We start from the raw sequence: 14,199 nt of genomic DNA, 5'->3' as shown, positions 1-14,199 counted from the left end.
CCTGCACAGGAGACATGCGTCTATGGCATGGGCAAGACAGACCAGGGGACTTAAGAAGGAGACCTTTTTACTTAATCTAAAATTTCCTGTGTCAAACCATCTCACCAAGAAAACTGAGCAGTGTCAAGGGCAGAATTCATAGAGTGATTCAAAGTTTCCTGGGGATTCCATCGTATTTTATAAAATTATTTATATTTCTCTTTTTGGTCACAGAAAGTTCTATTGGCACAAACAGCACAGCCACAAAGTATTCTTTTGATTTTAATAACTCATCTCATATATATTTTTATATATTTATATATCTGCTTATCTTCGTTTCCTCAGCAAAAGGGGAAATAAAAATATTGATCTATAAAATAAGCTGATGATAACACAATGCCAAAAGTAGCTTATGTTAAGTGCAAGGGGTGAAGCTTGAAAGCAAGCTAAATTGCAATGACATACTGATTCAACATTTTAAATACAAGACTGGCAATAAAATAATTCTTGAGATATGCTTCTTGTTTTTAGTTTACTTTTTAAAAACTACTCTATATACACATATCCAGTTTTAACACTTAACAGTAGCATTATGGGACATGATACAACTTTGGTACACATTGAAGATATGGGTAGGTAATGTCTATAAATGATATGCCTTCCCCAGCTAGAACTCTGTACAGCCAGGTGACCAGCCACCTGGTCCCATATAATCTTCCCACCAGAATCCCCAGCGTCCTTCCCAGGGCCGCTTGAGACAGCGGGAGAGAGCGCCCCTCACTGGATCCATATCGTGTTTCCTCTCTCGGTTCTCCTGGGTTCCACTGTCAGCTCCCCAAACGTGGAAAAAAACTGCTCCATCTCTTTCTGAAGCATGTCATTTCTTTTCTCTGCATCTTCTTTTGCCCGTTCAGCATTTCGCATTTTGATTTCTATCATTGTGAACTTTTTCCTTTCTTGATCCAGTTCATCGTGGAGGCTCATCATTTCTGTTTCCAAAGTCAAGTTTCGCTGTTCTAAGCTGTACAGGGTGGAGAAGGAATAAGAGATAAAGTAATTTTTTTTTTGAAATGCAAAAAAGTTAAAAAAAATATTTCCTAAACTCTATTTCTGCAATGCTTCAGAAACTGGAACGAGCCCTTTCAAATCAGTGAATCAAGGTCCACTGATTAATACATATATACATATATATTTTTCTTTTTCTTACTATTTTGTAACATGATTCACTATCATTTCTGCCAGACCCCAAGACCTCTCTTGGAAGTACTTCGTTGTCATTTGATAGTGAATGAGTGAATTTCAGCACAAAGAAGCCAGAGACCAGGGTCATCGTGCAGCACAGAATTTGGCAGAAGCAGGAGGCAGCCCAAACTACAAAGCTTCCTGAGTCATTAAATGTAAATTTGTCTTCACTAAAAGAAAGGGGAAAGTCTGATAAAGTTGTAAAGAAAAGAGGGCCATCAAATTTGCTTTCTACCAAAGGAAAAAGAGTGACAGTGAAAATGTCATTGCTAGAGAGAGTGTAAGTCCACACGGCATCCCTCTTATAAAAGTGGTTCTAAAAGTAGCCACCTTACATTAACAAGAGAAGCAGAACTTACATGTGTTGAATAAGTAATTCACCTGACATTTAGAGTCCACTTAAATAGCCTGTTAGCTACAATTCTGTCTTCCAAGTTAACATATCTTAAGATCACTATACAGTAAGTTCCCTACATACAAATGAGTTCTGTTCCAAGAGCACATTTGCAAATCCAATTTGCTTGTAAGTCCAAGAAACAAAGTTAGCTGAGGTTTCCAACTAACACAACTGACTATATAGTACTGTACTATAATCAGTTTATCATACTTTTCACAGAAATAAGACATTCAAAATAGAAAAAAGAAAACATTTTTAATCCTACAGTATAGCACCTTGAAAAATACAATAATACAGTACAACAGCTGGCATGCAGGGTCTGGTATCAAGTAAACAGGCAAGAAGAATTATTGACTGGAGGAGAGAGAGGAGGTAGAAGAAGGTAGAACTGAAGGATCACCAGCAATAGGAGACAGAGGGCAAGCTGCAATTTTACTCACACCTGACATTAATGGAATGCACATCTGCATCTTTGAAAGTTTACGACTGCAAGGTTCCTATACAAGGGACTGGGGCTTCCCTGGTGGCTCAGAGATAAAGAATATGCCTGCAATGCAGGAGACCCAGGTTCAATCCCTGGGTTGGGAAGATCCCCTGGAGGAGGGCATGGTAACCCACTCCAGTATTCTTGCCTGGAGAATTCCATGGACAGAGGAGCCTGGTGGGCTACAGTCCATAGGGTTGCACAAGAATTGGAAATGACTGAAGTGCAGAGTTCCAAAGAATAGCAGGAAGAGATAAGTAAGCCTCTTCAGCGATCAATGCAAAGAAATAGAGGAAAAGAACGGAATGGGAAAGGCTAGAGATCTCGTCAAGAAAATTAGAGATACCAAGGGAACATTTCATGCAAAGATGGGCTTGATAAAGGACAGAAATGGTCTGGACCTAACAGAAGCAGAAGATATTAAGAAGAGGTGGCAAGAATACACAGAAGAACTGTACAAAAAAAGATCTTCATGACCCGGATAATCATGATGGTGTGATCACTCATCTAGAGCCAGACATCCTGGAATGTGAAGTCAAGTGGGCCTTAGAAAGCATCACTACGAACAAAGCTAGTGGAGGTGATGGCATTCCAGTTGAGCTATTTCAAATCCTGAAAGATGATGCCGTGAAAGTGCTGCACTCAATATGCCAGCAAATTTGGAAAACTCAGCACTGTCCACAGGACTGGAAAAGGTCAGTTTTCATTCCAATCCCAAAGAAAGGCAATGCCAAAGAATGCTCCAACTACCGCACAATTGCACTCATCTCACATGCTAGTAAAGTCATGCTCAAAATTCTCCAAGCCAGGCTTCAGCAATACGTGAACGGTGAACTTCCAGATGTTCAAGCTGGTTTTAATAAAGGCAGAAGAACCAGAGATCAAATTGCCAACATCCGCTGGATCATGGAAAAAGCAAGAGAGTTCCAGAAAAACACTTATTTCTGCTTTATTGACTATGCCAAAGCCTTTGACTGTGTGGATCACAATCAACTGTGGAAAATTCTGAAAGAGATGGGAATACCAGATCACCTGACCTGCCTCTTGACAAACCTGTATGCAGGTCAGGAAGCAACTGGACATGGAACAACAGACTGGTTCCAAATAGGAAAAGGAGTATGTCAAGGCTGTATATTGTCACCCTGCTTATTTAAATTATATGCAGAGTACATCATGAAAAATGCTGGACTGGAGGAAACACAAGCTGGAATCAAGATTGCCGGGAGAAATATCAATAACCTCAGATATGCAGATGACACCACCCTTATGGCAGAAAGTGAAGAGGAACTAAAAACCTCTTGATGAAAGTGAAAGTGGAGAGCGAAAAAGTTGGCTTAAAGCTCAACATTCAGAAAACGAAGATCATGGCATCCAGTCCCATCACTTCATGGGAAATAGATGGGGAAACAGTGGAAACAGTGTCAGACTTTATTTTGGGGGGCTCCAAAATCACTGCAGATGGTGACTGCAGCCATGAAATTAAAAGACGCTTCCTCCTTGGAAGAAAAGTTATGACCAACCTAGATAGCATATTCAAAAGCAGAGACATTACTTTGCCAACAAAGGTCCATCTAGTCAAGGCTATAGTTTTTCCTGTGGTTATGTATGGATGTGAGAGTTGGATTGTGAAGAAGGCTGAGCGCTGAAGAATTGATGCTTTTGAACTGTGGTGTTGGAGAAGACTCTTGAGAGTTCCTTGGACTGCAAGGAGACCCAACCAGTCCATTCTGAAGGAGATCAGCCCTGGGATTTCTTTTGGAAGGAATGATGCTAAAGCTGAGGCTCCAGTACTTTGGCCACTTCATGCGAAGAGTTGACTCATTGGAAAAGACTCTGATGCTAGGAGGAATTGGGGGCAGGAGGAGAAGGGGATGACAGAGGATAAGATGGCTGGATGGCATCACTGACTCGGATGTGAATCTGAGTGAACTCTGGGAGTTGGTGATGGACAGGGAAGCCTGGCATGCTGCGATTCATGGGGTCGCAAAGAGTTGGACACGACTGAGCGACTGAACTGAAACTGAACTGAAGTGACTATGCAGCTGCAGCAGCAGCATGTAGCACACTTGCTGTATTCTATATATTAATAGCTATATTTTATACATTGATAGCTGTATCTTTTTTAGATGGCTATATTATTTTAGATAATTTCCTAAAAAATAAAGTTTTCTCCATAATCACTAAGTTCCAAAACACAACTTATTATTTCTGTTGTTCAAGAAGGAACATTAAGCACTTCTTTATTAGATGATATGTCTTAGTAATAGCTGGCATCTTAATTTCTCCTGTTATGAGTGGAAGTTTCAAGTGTATGCTTGAATTTGCCATGCTACTGAAATGTGAGAGGCTAATGCACACTTTGCACTCAAAAATCTGATTAATCTAATAATTTTCAAATTAAAATCTCAATTATTTTTCTGCTCTGAAATAATGAGTCCCATATGTTATTTCATCCAGATAATCATAAGAACATTTAAAGATGAATCTGCTCTCCCTTTGTAAGCAACTAAGATTTTTAATTAGTTTATAAGGCCATTTTGATCACATGATCATGTGTTTTACATAAAAACCTGGTAGTGTGCTGGTTCTCACCTAGAACTATTTCCCAATATATTCTCTTTATATGCTTTGTAAAGTTATTTGTTTTAGAAAAAGAAAAAGTTGGAAGAAACTCAACCTTTAACATCAAGGAAGACTATCCTTTAAAAATATACTAATGCATTTGTACGTATCAGGCACCTGTATGAAACTTCCTGGAATCTAATGGCTGAGTTGAAAATAGAAGAAACCCCTCCCATTGCAAGCACAGACTAATGTTGGAAAAATATGTTAGAAAAATATTTTTAAAATACAAAGTTAAAAAAAATAAAAAGAGCATCTTCAGGTATCAGAACCAAGGAAGAAACAAGTTTAGAACAGCAAGTGAAAGCACATGAGGGGTATCTGTCTCAGACAGAAGCCCTAGAAGCTGCAACTAGGTTTTTACTTTTCACATGGGGAAGAAGAGATCTCCAGTATAAGAGAGACAGAAGGCTGAAAGTGACTCAACCAAGAGTCTGGAACATCAATAGTCTTTATGGCAAAGAGACTACAAAAACTCTACTCATGAGCTCAGTGAAGTGACAGAATTGAGTCAGAAGAGGAAATAAATAAATGAGAACACAGCTTTGAGAAAAACTACCCAAATGCCTCATGGAATGAAAAAAGGTGAAAATTTAATATAAGAAAGAGAAATTAACAACGATGGAGAGGGAGAATGGACTAAGAAGGTCCAACCTACTTTAGTAAGGGTTATAGAGAGAAAATTCAGCAAATGAGGGAGATGAAATAAACAAAAGAGGAGATGGATAAATGTACTCCAGGATTGAAAAAAATATGTCTTCAAATAATGATACACAAAACTTGAAACAATGGAAAATATATAGCAAGGAGTTATTAATCAAAATAGAAATTATATAGGAATATTAACATCAGAAAAATATTTTGGGCAAAAAGTACTATTACTATTATTTTATGATAAAAGGATCAATTCATTAGGGGGATATAAACAATTCTGAACTTGTATTCATCTAGTTCTATAGCCCCAAGTTACTCAATACAAAATATAACAAAATTATAAATAGATAAACCACAAGAATTAGGAAATTTTAAGAAACCTTTGTTAGAAATTATAGATATAGCAAATAAAATTTAGGAGAAATGCAAAATATTTGAACAGCTTGATTAACAGATTTGATCTATTGGTTATATATATAATCTCAAACCAATAATAAGATAATACTTCTTACCAGACCAAATGACTGATATCTATAAATGAATTGATCTGACCACAGTATGATAAAGGTAGAAACTAATTTGAGGGAGGGAAGAGCATTAAACTCATATGTTTAAAAACTAAAAATCATATATATCAATGATTGATAAATAAAGTAATATCTATTTATTTCTCCATGATCTAGCTGTCTATCTATCTAGGGATGTATGTATATATGTACACACATATCTATCTATCTAGTCTCAATACTTGTAGAGTTAAAAAGGAATTGAAAGAGAAATATATAACTTTAAACAGTAATGATCAATAATTAGAACAATTACTTCTTATACTTCCTGGCTTGGTCATATGGCAGATCCTCTATCCTGTTTTATCATGGACCTCTTTCTTTGCTTGTCAAGTCGGTAAAAATGCCAGTGAAAGAGGCCAATGAGATGATATTCTGTTGAAACATTCTTTTATTTCATCAAAGTCTCTGAAATGCACCACAGACTCAGAACATAAATGTAACACCAATGTTCTCATAAATGAATGTGTACATTTGCAGCTGTTCAGAATAATGTATGTTCTATCTTAATGTAAGTTTCAAGCGTCATCTCTTGCTTTCCACTGCTAAGTGCTAATTTACCATCATGCATTGGCAGAAATTCAGAGATTTGGTAGCCATTGGTTCCATAAACTACACTCAGAAAGAAGAGTAGCCTTATAAGATGATAACTCTATTTTTTCTTCTTATTTAAGTCTCCTGTCACTTGGCATTATTTAGAAAAATTTGAACCAAGCTTCTGTTTCCAATAAAGTAATTTTTCAATCTAACATGTATTTTTATTTATTTTTCCATAGCTCTTAAAAATATGTATCTATGGCTTGATAATTGATAAATGGATGGGAAACATTAAAATACATGAAGGTCAACTTTATATATAAAGAAAACAACCATGTGTGGTTTAGGGTCATGGAAGCTGTTGAACAGGACAAAGACATTCACGTACCATGAGGATCTTAGAACACGAAGGGGTCTACCAACCAAGGCACAGCCTGGGACTGGGGCTGAGGCCCCTAGAGGGGCTACTTCAGGCTGAAATGAGCCTCAGACCTGCTCTTAAGAGTGCACGTCCTTCCCCTATACTACACTGAAAGGTGAACAGAAAAACAATCAGTTTTGTAATTCCTGTAACCCTGGTGAAACTGTGGAGTGTGTTGATATTCAGGTTTCCAGCACAAGGCTGTACTTGTGGGGCAGCGGCTCCATTTTCTGTATAGCTACCCCTCAAGACCTAGGAGCATCTGATAGTCAGGGGCATTGTCAAGGCAGTATGCTCGGCCAATGCCCCTTATCTTTCCCAGGTTTCCTCCTTGAAGTTGCTAAGCCAACTCTTCTCTTGGATATTTTACGAGAAGATGTCAACTGGTATCACTTAGGTTTCAGCACAATGGTTTCCTTATAAATCATATTTTTTTGCTTCCCATTCAGGTTACAAGTTTCCTGTCTATATGAATATACTTCATGCTATCACTTTTCTCACCAACTTCCCTGGATTCCAATCTCAGAGTAAAAGCCAAAGATTAAGATGATCTTGAAGGTTCTATGGTACCTCTCTGAGCTCCTTGTCCATCCCACCTCAGGGCATTTCCACTTCTGCTGGATATCTGCATCATTGCCTCCCTACACTTAGAATTACCCTCAGCAACACTTCTCACCCCTCTTCCCTGCTTTAATCTTCTACTTAGCATAGGATCAGTTTACTTATTTATCTATCTCTTCCAGGGGACTGTAAGCCTGTTTCACAAGGGCTGAATTTTCATCTTCTTTACTCACTGCTGAATCCTTGTGGCCTGGTCTGAGCCTGGGAGAGAGCATACAAGCATTCACCCTAAGCATTCAAACATGGAAATAATGAACAGAGATCTGTTTATTTTCCAACTTTTCTTTGCTCTCATTTCATCCTCTTCCTGTGATAACAGACTCCTTATTCACCAGACATCCCTTACCACTCCTCTCCCTAGCTTTTGAACCTAAATCCATGCTTTTACTAATAACAAGAGGTAGAATTACTGAGCATCTGCTCTGTCCTGAGGACAATGTGTAATGATTTCTTAACATGATTTTGAGGTTGGTAAAGAATATGCCTGCAACGCAGGAGACCCGGGTTGGATCCCTGGGTTGGGAAGATCCCCTGAAGATGTAAATGGCAACCCACTCCAGTATTCTTGCCTGGAGAATCCCCATGAATGAAGAGTTGGTCACATCTGAGCAATTTTCACCTTGAGGTAGATTACTACTAGAATTTTAAAATTTTCACATTGGGAAGCTGAGACTCACAGAGATGAAGTGAACTTTCCCTGAGTCTCACTGCTTACAAATGGCGAAGGTAGGACCTGAACCCGGGTCTCTGACTGGAGTTAGAGGATTTAACCTGGGCGAGCCTGTCTCACAGGAGGCTGTCGCACCCTCTCTGGCCACTAGGGGCTCCAGGTTTTCCTCACCTCTTTATCCTGGACTCATACTCTATCTTCTGTTTGGTCATTTCCTGTTTCAGGCTGGACACTAAGCTGTGCAGGGCGCTGTGGTTGCTGGTGTTGTTGCTAACGAAGGTCTCACTGTTGTCGCTGCTGCTGGTGGCCCGACTACTGCGGCCGCCCACACTCCTCCGGTCGCTTTTGTTTTCATAGTCCGTGGGGTGGGAGAGGTCGTCCTGCGGGGGCCCATCCAAAACGGGGTCCTCAAAGTTCCCACCGTAAAAGTCTTGCTCCGGGCAGGTGGTGGTGGAGGAGCGGCAGGAGGTGGAGTTCTCAGGCAGGGAGATCTCACAGGAGGAAGTGGACCAGGTGGCGCTGTCGACGCTCTGCTTGTCGTCGAGGCTCATCGCCGAGAACTGCTGGTGGACGTTATCATAGGTGGAGAGCCTGTTGTGCTGGCCCGACTCTCCTGCTTGCTCTTTCTGCTTATTATCCCTCAGGGTCACGTAGCCATTGGGCAGCCAGCTCATGCTGCGGCCATTCCCGGGGTTCCCCAGGGTATCAGAGTTCAAGATGCCCATGCGCACGGTTCCATTCTGCACACTGTGGGTGCCCATTTTGGTACCAGACCCCTTCAGGGAAGAGGTCCTTCTGGTCTGTAAGCTCCCATTGGGGGTGGTCTGGGCTTTCTCGAGTGCTTCAGCATTACTGCTGCTGAAGGACCCATTGGTGACAATCCCACTGCCCTTGTTGAAGGCAGGATTCTTTTTGACCATGAGAGGGGGGCTTCTAGAGACATCCAGCTTGTGGATGCTGTTCCTGGGGCTATTGGTTTTGCTGCCTGGCAGAGCTGTGGGGGATCCATTATCCATGCTGCTTCTTTGGGGAGACTCAGGCTTGTCCCAAGAGCACCGCCTTACGGGACTGTCCTTGGTATTATTGTTCTCCTTGTTCTGTAGCTGCCCCATGACAGCTTTCTTCTGAAGGTCATTGTTGTTGTTGCTCACGCCATCCTGGGGCTTGCTTTGCAGCTCTGCATCTTTGGGGAAGAGGCGATCATGTTTGCCAATCATCACTGACATCAGCTGTTGGACCACCACAGTGCCTGGAATTGCGAAGAAAGCAAAGGAGTATGAGCAAAACAGTTTTGATTTATCTCCTATTTTGAAAGTGACTTTTAAAGAGCCGTATTTAGGTGCACATTCGGCATTATTATTAGCAGTGCCAAACTATGTTTTTAATGATGACAATAGCAATTATTGTTGTTGTTTGGTGACTAAGTAGTGTCCACTCTTTTGTGACCCCATGGAATGTAGTCCACCAGTCTCCTCTGTCCCCGGATTTTCCAAGCAACAATACTGGAGTGTGTTGCCATTTCCTTCTCCAGGTTAGGAAGACAATAGCAATTGCAGCTAAAAACTTCTTGAACATTTAACATGAACTGTATTAAGCACTTTACTTTTGTTAGTTTAGTCGGATTTTTAAAAAATTTATGAATAGATACTGTTATTATCACTATCTAATAAAGGTTAAGTAACTTGACCAATGTCCCAAGCTATGAAGGAGAACAAGAAGAGCTTAAAACCAGAATTAACTAGTTCCAAAGAACAGGCTGTTAATTGGCACACACCATTTCTTGTAAGTTTGACATTTAATTATGAAAAATCTTTCTAAAGAAGTCACTGTGATCTCTCATCTAACTGCCTCAAAATATCAAGATAGTTTAATGGCACCTTGAAGCGGAACCTTCTACAATCTCTAGTGGATATGTGGTCTGTCTTCATAATATAGCAAGTAAATGAAACTCCATAAAACTCTTGCTCAGCATTCAAAAGTTTCAGGGCATTTTAAGTGACATTAGCCAAAATGGTGTAATAAAGATGTACGAGAATCCTCTCTTCCATAAAAGTAACTGACAAAAATGTTCCCAGTCAATATATTAGAAATTTGGAAATTAATGAAAGGCTTGCTGTAATCTGGAGAGTGTTAATTTTTTTTAAAATTGTTGACTCTTGGTAAAGAGCAGCAAGCTCTGTAGTGTTTTAACTCACCCTATTCCCATCCTCCTTCTTGCAGTAGCCTTGAAAACCAACAACCCTCAGTCTTAGTGGGAACCAGAAGTGAAGCAGCCACTGGAATGGAAAAAGCTGGTTTGGAACTCCTTCAAAGCCCCCTTCCCAAAGAATTGTAATTTGACTTGTTTGGTGGTTCCCTGGAAGACCCCACTCAAGAGGCTTGTCTTCATTTTGTCTGACTAAGGAGTTGACTAGAATGAGTGACATTTCTCAGGGGCATTTGTCAAAAACAATTAGGGGCTTTTTCATTTAAAAGCATGTTTGCCTGAAGCAAGTGGATAACTGTTGAAGACAAAACAACAGGCTAAACAAAAAGCTTAGAAGGAAAATCTGAAGAGATTTCCATAGGAGGTGTTGAAAGCTCTGCTATATACTTGAAGATTCAGAAGATTATGTACATGTATGTATAGGGTTCTGTGTATACCTAGGGCTGTGTGCATACTCGGGAAAGAACTGAGGAGACCCCAAGGTCTCATTTCCAGTTGATCCTGGAGCTCTGCACAAGCAGGACCAGAATGCTAAAGCAAAGTTGTAAACTGCCTGGCTGAGTGTCAAAAGTCTGGCCCAACAAGCACACGGGGCCCCTTGGTAAAGAATGGGAGACTTACTGGCCTAACTCAAATTCTGAATAGGAAGAAATGTGTTATATCCTGCACATTTCTGTCATGATTCAAAACTTCTAACATATTTAGATCAGGAATCAGCAATGTGTCAGGTCTGATGCTGGCTAGTGCTGCTCAAACGTAAGTGTTCATAAAAATTATCTGGAGATTTTGTTAAAATGTAGATGTTGAGTAGGGCATGAGATTTTATGTTTCTAACCAGCCCCCTGGAGAAGGCAATGGCACCCCACCCCAGTACTCCTGCCTGGAAAATCCCATGGACCGAGGTGCCTGGTGGGCTGCAGTCCATGGGGTCGCTAAGATCGGACATGACTGAGCGACTTTACTTTCACTTTCCACTGTCATGCATTGGAGAAGGAAATGGCAACCCACTCCAGTGTTCTTGCCTGGAGAATCCCAGGGACAGGGGAGCCTGGTAGGCTGCCGTCTATGGGGTCTCACAGAGTCAGACACGATGGAAGTGACTTAGCAGCAGCAGCAGCAGCAACCAGGCCCCAGATGATAAGACAACAGTGATAACAGAATAGTAGCCTTGGTATTGCCTAGTGGGCTGCACACAGACCTTCTGAATCATAATTTGCATGTCAGCAATATCCCTAGGTGGTTCCTGTGTGTGTTAGAGTTTGAGAAACTGTGTTAGGTGGAAATGTTTCACTTAAACATCTTCTAAGTTAATATTCTCATAAGGCTTTGAGATGGCTTCAGGTGGCACTAGTGGTAAAGAACCTGCTCCCACTGCAGGAGACATAAGAGGCATGGGTTTGATCCGTGGGTCAGGAAGATCCCCTGGAGGAGGGCATGGCAACCCACTCCAGTATTCTTGCCTGGAGAATCCCATGGACAGAGGAGCCTGGCAGGCTGCAGTCTATAGGCTTTCAAAGAGTCAGACATGAGTGACTTAGCATGCATGCAAGGCTCTGAGATAAGACTTCATGTTTTTCAAATGAGAAAATCGAGGTTCGGAGAGGTGATGTATAAAATTATATGAGTTCAGAGTGGTTGTGATCACCAGGCCAATCTGAAGGATCCATGCAGATTTGGGAGTCCCCCTGGACTATATGTTTCAACAATTCCCCCAGGCTCATGTAAATTTATACAGGTTGAATTTAAATACCATACTACAAGCACTTGTGTCTTCATAAGAAATGGATAAGAATTCAGTTTTCCTTCAAAGGTACCTAGGTACTTTAATATATATGCGGGAGACCTGGGTCCAATCCCTGGGTTGGGAAGATCCCTTGGAGAAGGGCATGGCAACCAACTCCAGCATTCTTGCCTGGAGAGTCCCATGGGTAGAGAAGCCTGGCCGTCTACAGTCTATGCGGTCGCAAAGAGCTGGACACGACTGAATGACTAAACAAATAAACACACACACACACACAGCATTCTAAAATGTAGTTTCAATGTGTATTTTTTGCAATGAATTACTTTGCACATGTATCCTTCAGTACATGTACAAGATATCTGTGAGGCATATGATCAATTTTGACAAACGACAGTCCTGGAAACACTATCTAACCATTTTATAGATAATCCCCTTGTGTCCTTTTGTAGCCAATCGCCTACCCATGGCAACCACTGATCTGCTTTCTGTCACTATACTTTTCTTCTTTTCTAGAATTTCATATAAACACAATTATAGAGTCAGGTCTTTCATCACTTAGCATAATGCTTTTGTCATCTTCCCACATTGTTATTCATGTATCAGTAGTTCATCCTTTTCATTGCTGAGTGTGCCTTAGTCACTCAGTCATGCCTGACTCTTTGTGACTCCATGGACTGGAGCCCACCATGGAATTCTCCAGGCAAAAACGCTGGAGTGGGTAGCCATTCCCTTCTCCAGGGGATCTTCCTGACCCAGGGGTTGAACCCGGGTCTCTTGCATTGCAGGCAAATCCTTTGCCATCTGAGGAAAGCCCAGTTTTAGTTTCCATTGATGAACCAATATTGATATATTATTATTATTAACTAAGGTCTATAGTTTATATCAGGCTTCCCTGGTGGCTTAGCAGTAAAGAACCTTCCTACAATGCAGGAGCTGTACAAGATGCAGGTTTGATCCCTGGGTCAGGAAGATCCCCTGGAGGAAGGCATGGCAACCCACTCCAGTATTCTTGTCTGGAGAATCACATGGACAGAGGAGCCTGGCAGGCTGCAGTCCATAGGGTTGCAAAGAGTCAGATACAACTGAAGGAACTTAGCACGCATGTATGCATAGTTTATATTAAAATCACTCTGTGTGTGATCTGGGTTTTGACACATGCACAGTGTCATATATCCACTATTACATTATCACATGGAATAGTTTCATAGCCCTGAAAATCTTTTGTGCTCCAATTATTCCTCCTTCTTTTCTTCCTCAATCCTCTATTGAATCATTAGGATTTCTTTTAAAAGCTTTGTAGAGCTTGGTCCATCACTTTTAACATTATCACCAAGGTAAGACCCTCTTGAGGACTCTATGCAATGTCTCGATGTCAGGATTTTCTATTCTGGTTGTGGGAAATAGTTATTTCAGGCTTGGTGTGAGGCCCAGGAAAGCCTCAGACAACTGATTTCTGGCACTCTTCCCCATAAAGTAGCACGGAGTCCCCTCCTACAAGCATAAATCAATTCTTAGGTAAAGACTTAAGGGATATCCTCTTCAGATCTCAGAATAATATCTGTGTCTAGTTTTATCTTTTTTGCTGCTTACTTGAGTTTCCCATCCTCTAATCTTACTCTCAAAGCTCGCCAAGACCTGCACATCAGTGCTACTACTAATGCCCACAAGAAGAAATGGTACTCTAGCAGGGAAACCTGCTGAAAATAAATAGAAGTAACTTTTCATTGTGATAAATAATTTGAGGTATCTTATAATATAGAAAACAAGAAATTCTTCATGTTTCAACCCAAAGTAAATAAGCAGCATTATCTTAGAGGCCCATGTTTTCTGCCTCTTGAAGTCAGTCCAATAAAACCAGAACTAATAAAAATATATTAACTTAGAAGCATAACTATTTGAGGTTTCAGAAAATTGCATCAAACTCAGAAAGTGAAGTAGACTTTTCCAGTTCTTGTGTGATATTTTACAGATGACTTATGAACGTTCTGTTAATTTTTCTCATGAAAATATGGAGGAAATGTTTAGTAACTTATGTTTAGTAAACTCCTCAAAAAATGCC

The 14,199-nt window shown here is 40.6% G+C and overlaps 1 protein-coding gene across 8 annotated transcripts in view; it reads right to left on the bottom strand.

The window, feature by feature from the left end:
- Window positions 1-253: 253 nt before the first annotated feature.
- The window catches only part of ARHGAP24 (Rho GTPase activating protein 24), an 887,096-nt gene continuing 873,150 nt past the window's right edge, over window positions 254-14,199 (bottom strand). For all 8 annotated transcript variants that reach the window (XM_060417388.1, XM_004009967.6, XM_012180294.5 and 5 more), the window contains 2 exons: window positions 8,365-9,442; window positions 254-1,000 (listed from right to left, as the gene is read on the bottom strand). In XM_060417388.1, coding sequence (XP_060273371.1) covers window positions 757-1,000; window positions 8,365-9,442 — 1,322 coding nt within the window. In that variant the 3' untranslated portion in view covers window positions 254-756. The remainder of the gene's footprint in view (window positions 1,001-8,364; window positions 9,443-14,199) is intronic.

This window comes from Ovis aries, chromosome 6, assembly GCF_016772045.2.
Source record: "Ovis aries strain OAR_USU_Benz2616 breed Rambouillet chromosome 6, ARS-UI_Ramb_v3.0, whole genome shotgun sequence".
In the NCBI taxonomy this organism is placed as follows: Eukaryota; Metazoa; Chordata; class Mammalia; order Artiodactyla; family Bovidae; genus Ovis; species Ovis aries.
This window is presented reverse-complemented; position numbering and strand designations above follow the sequence as displayed.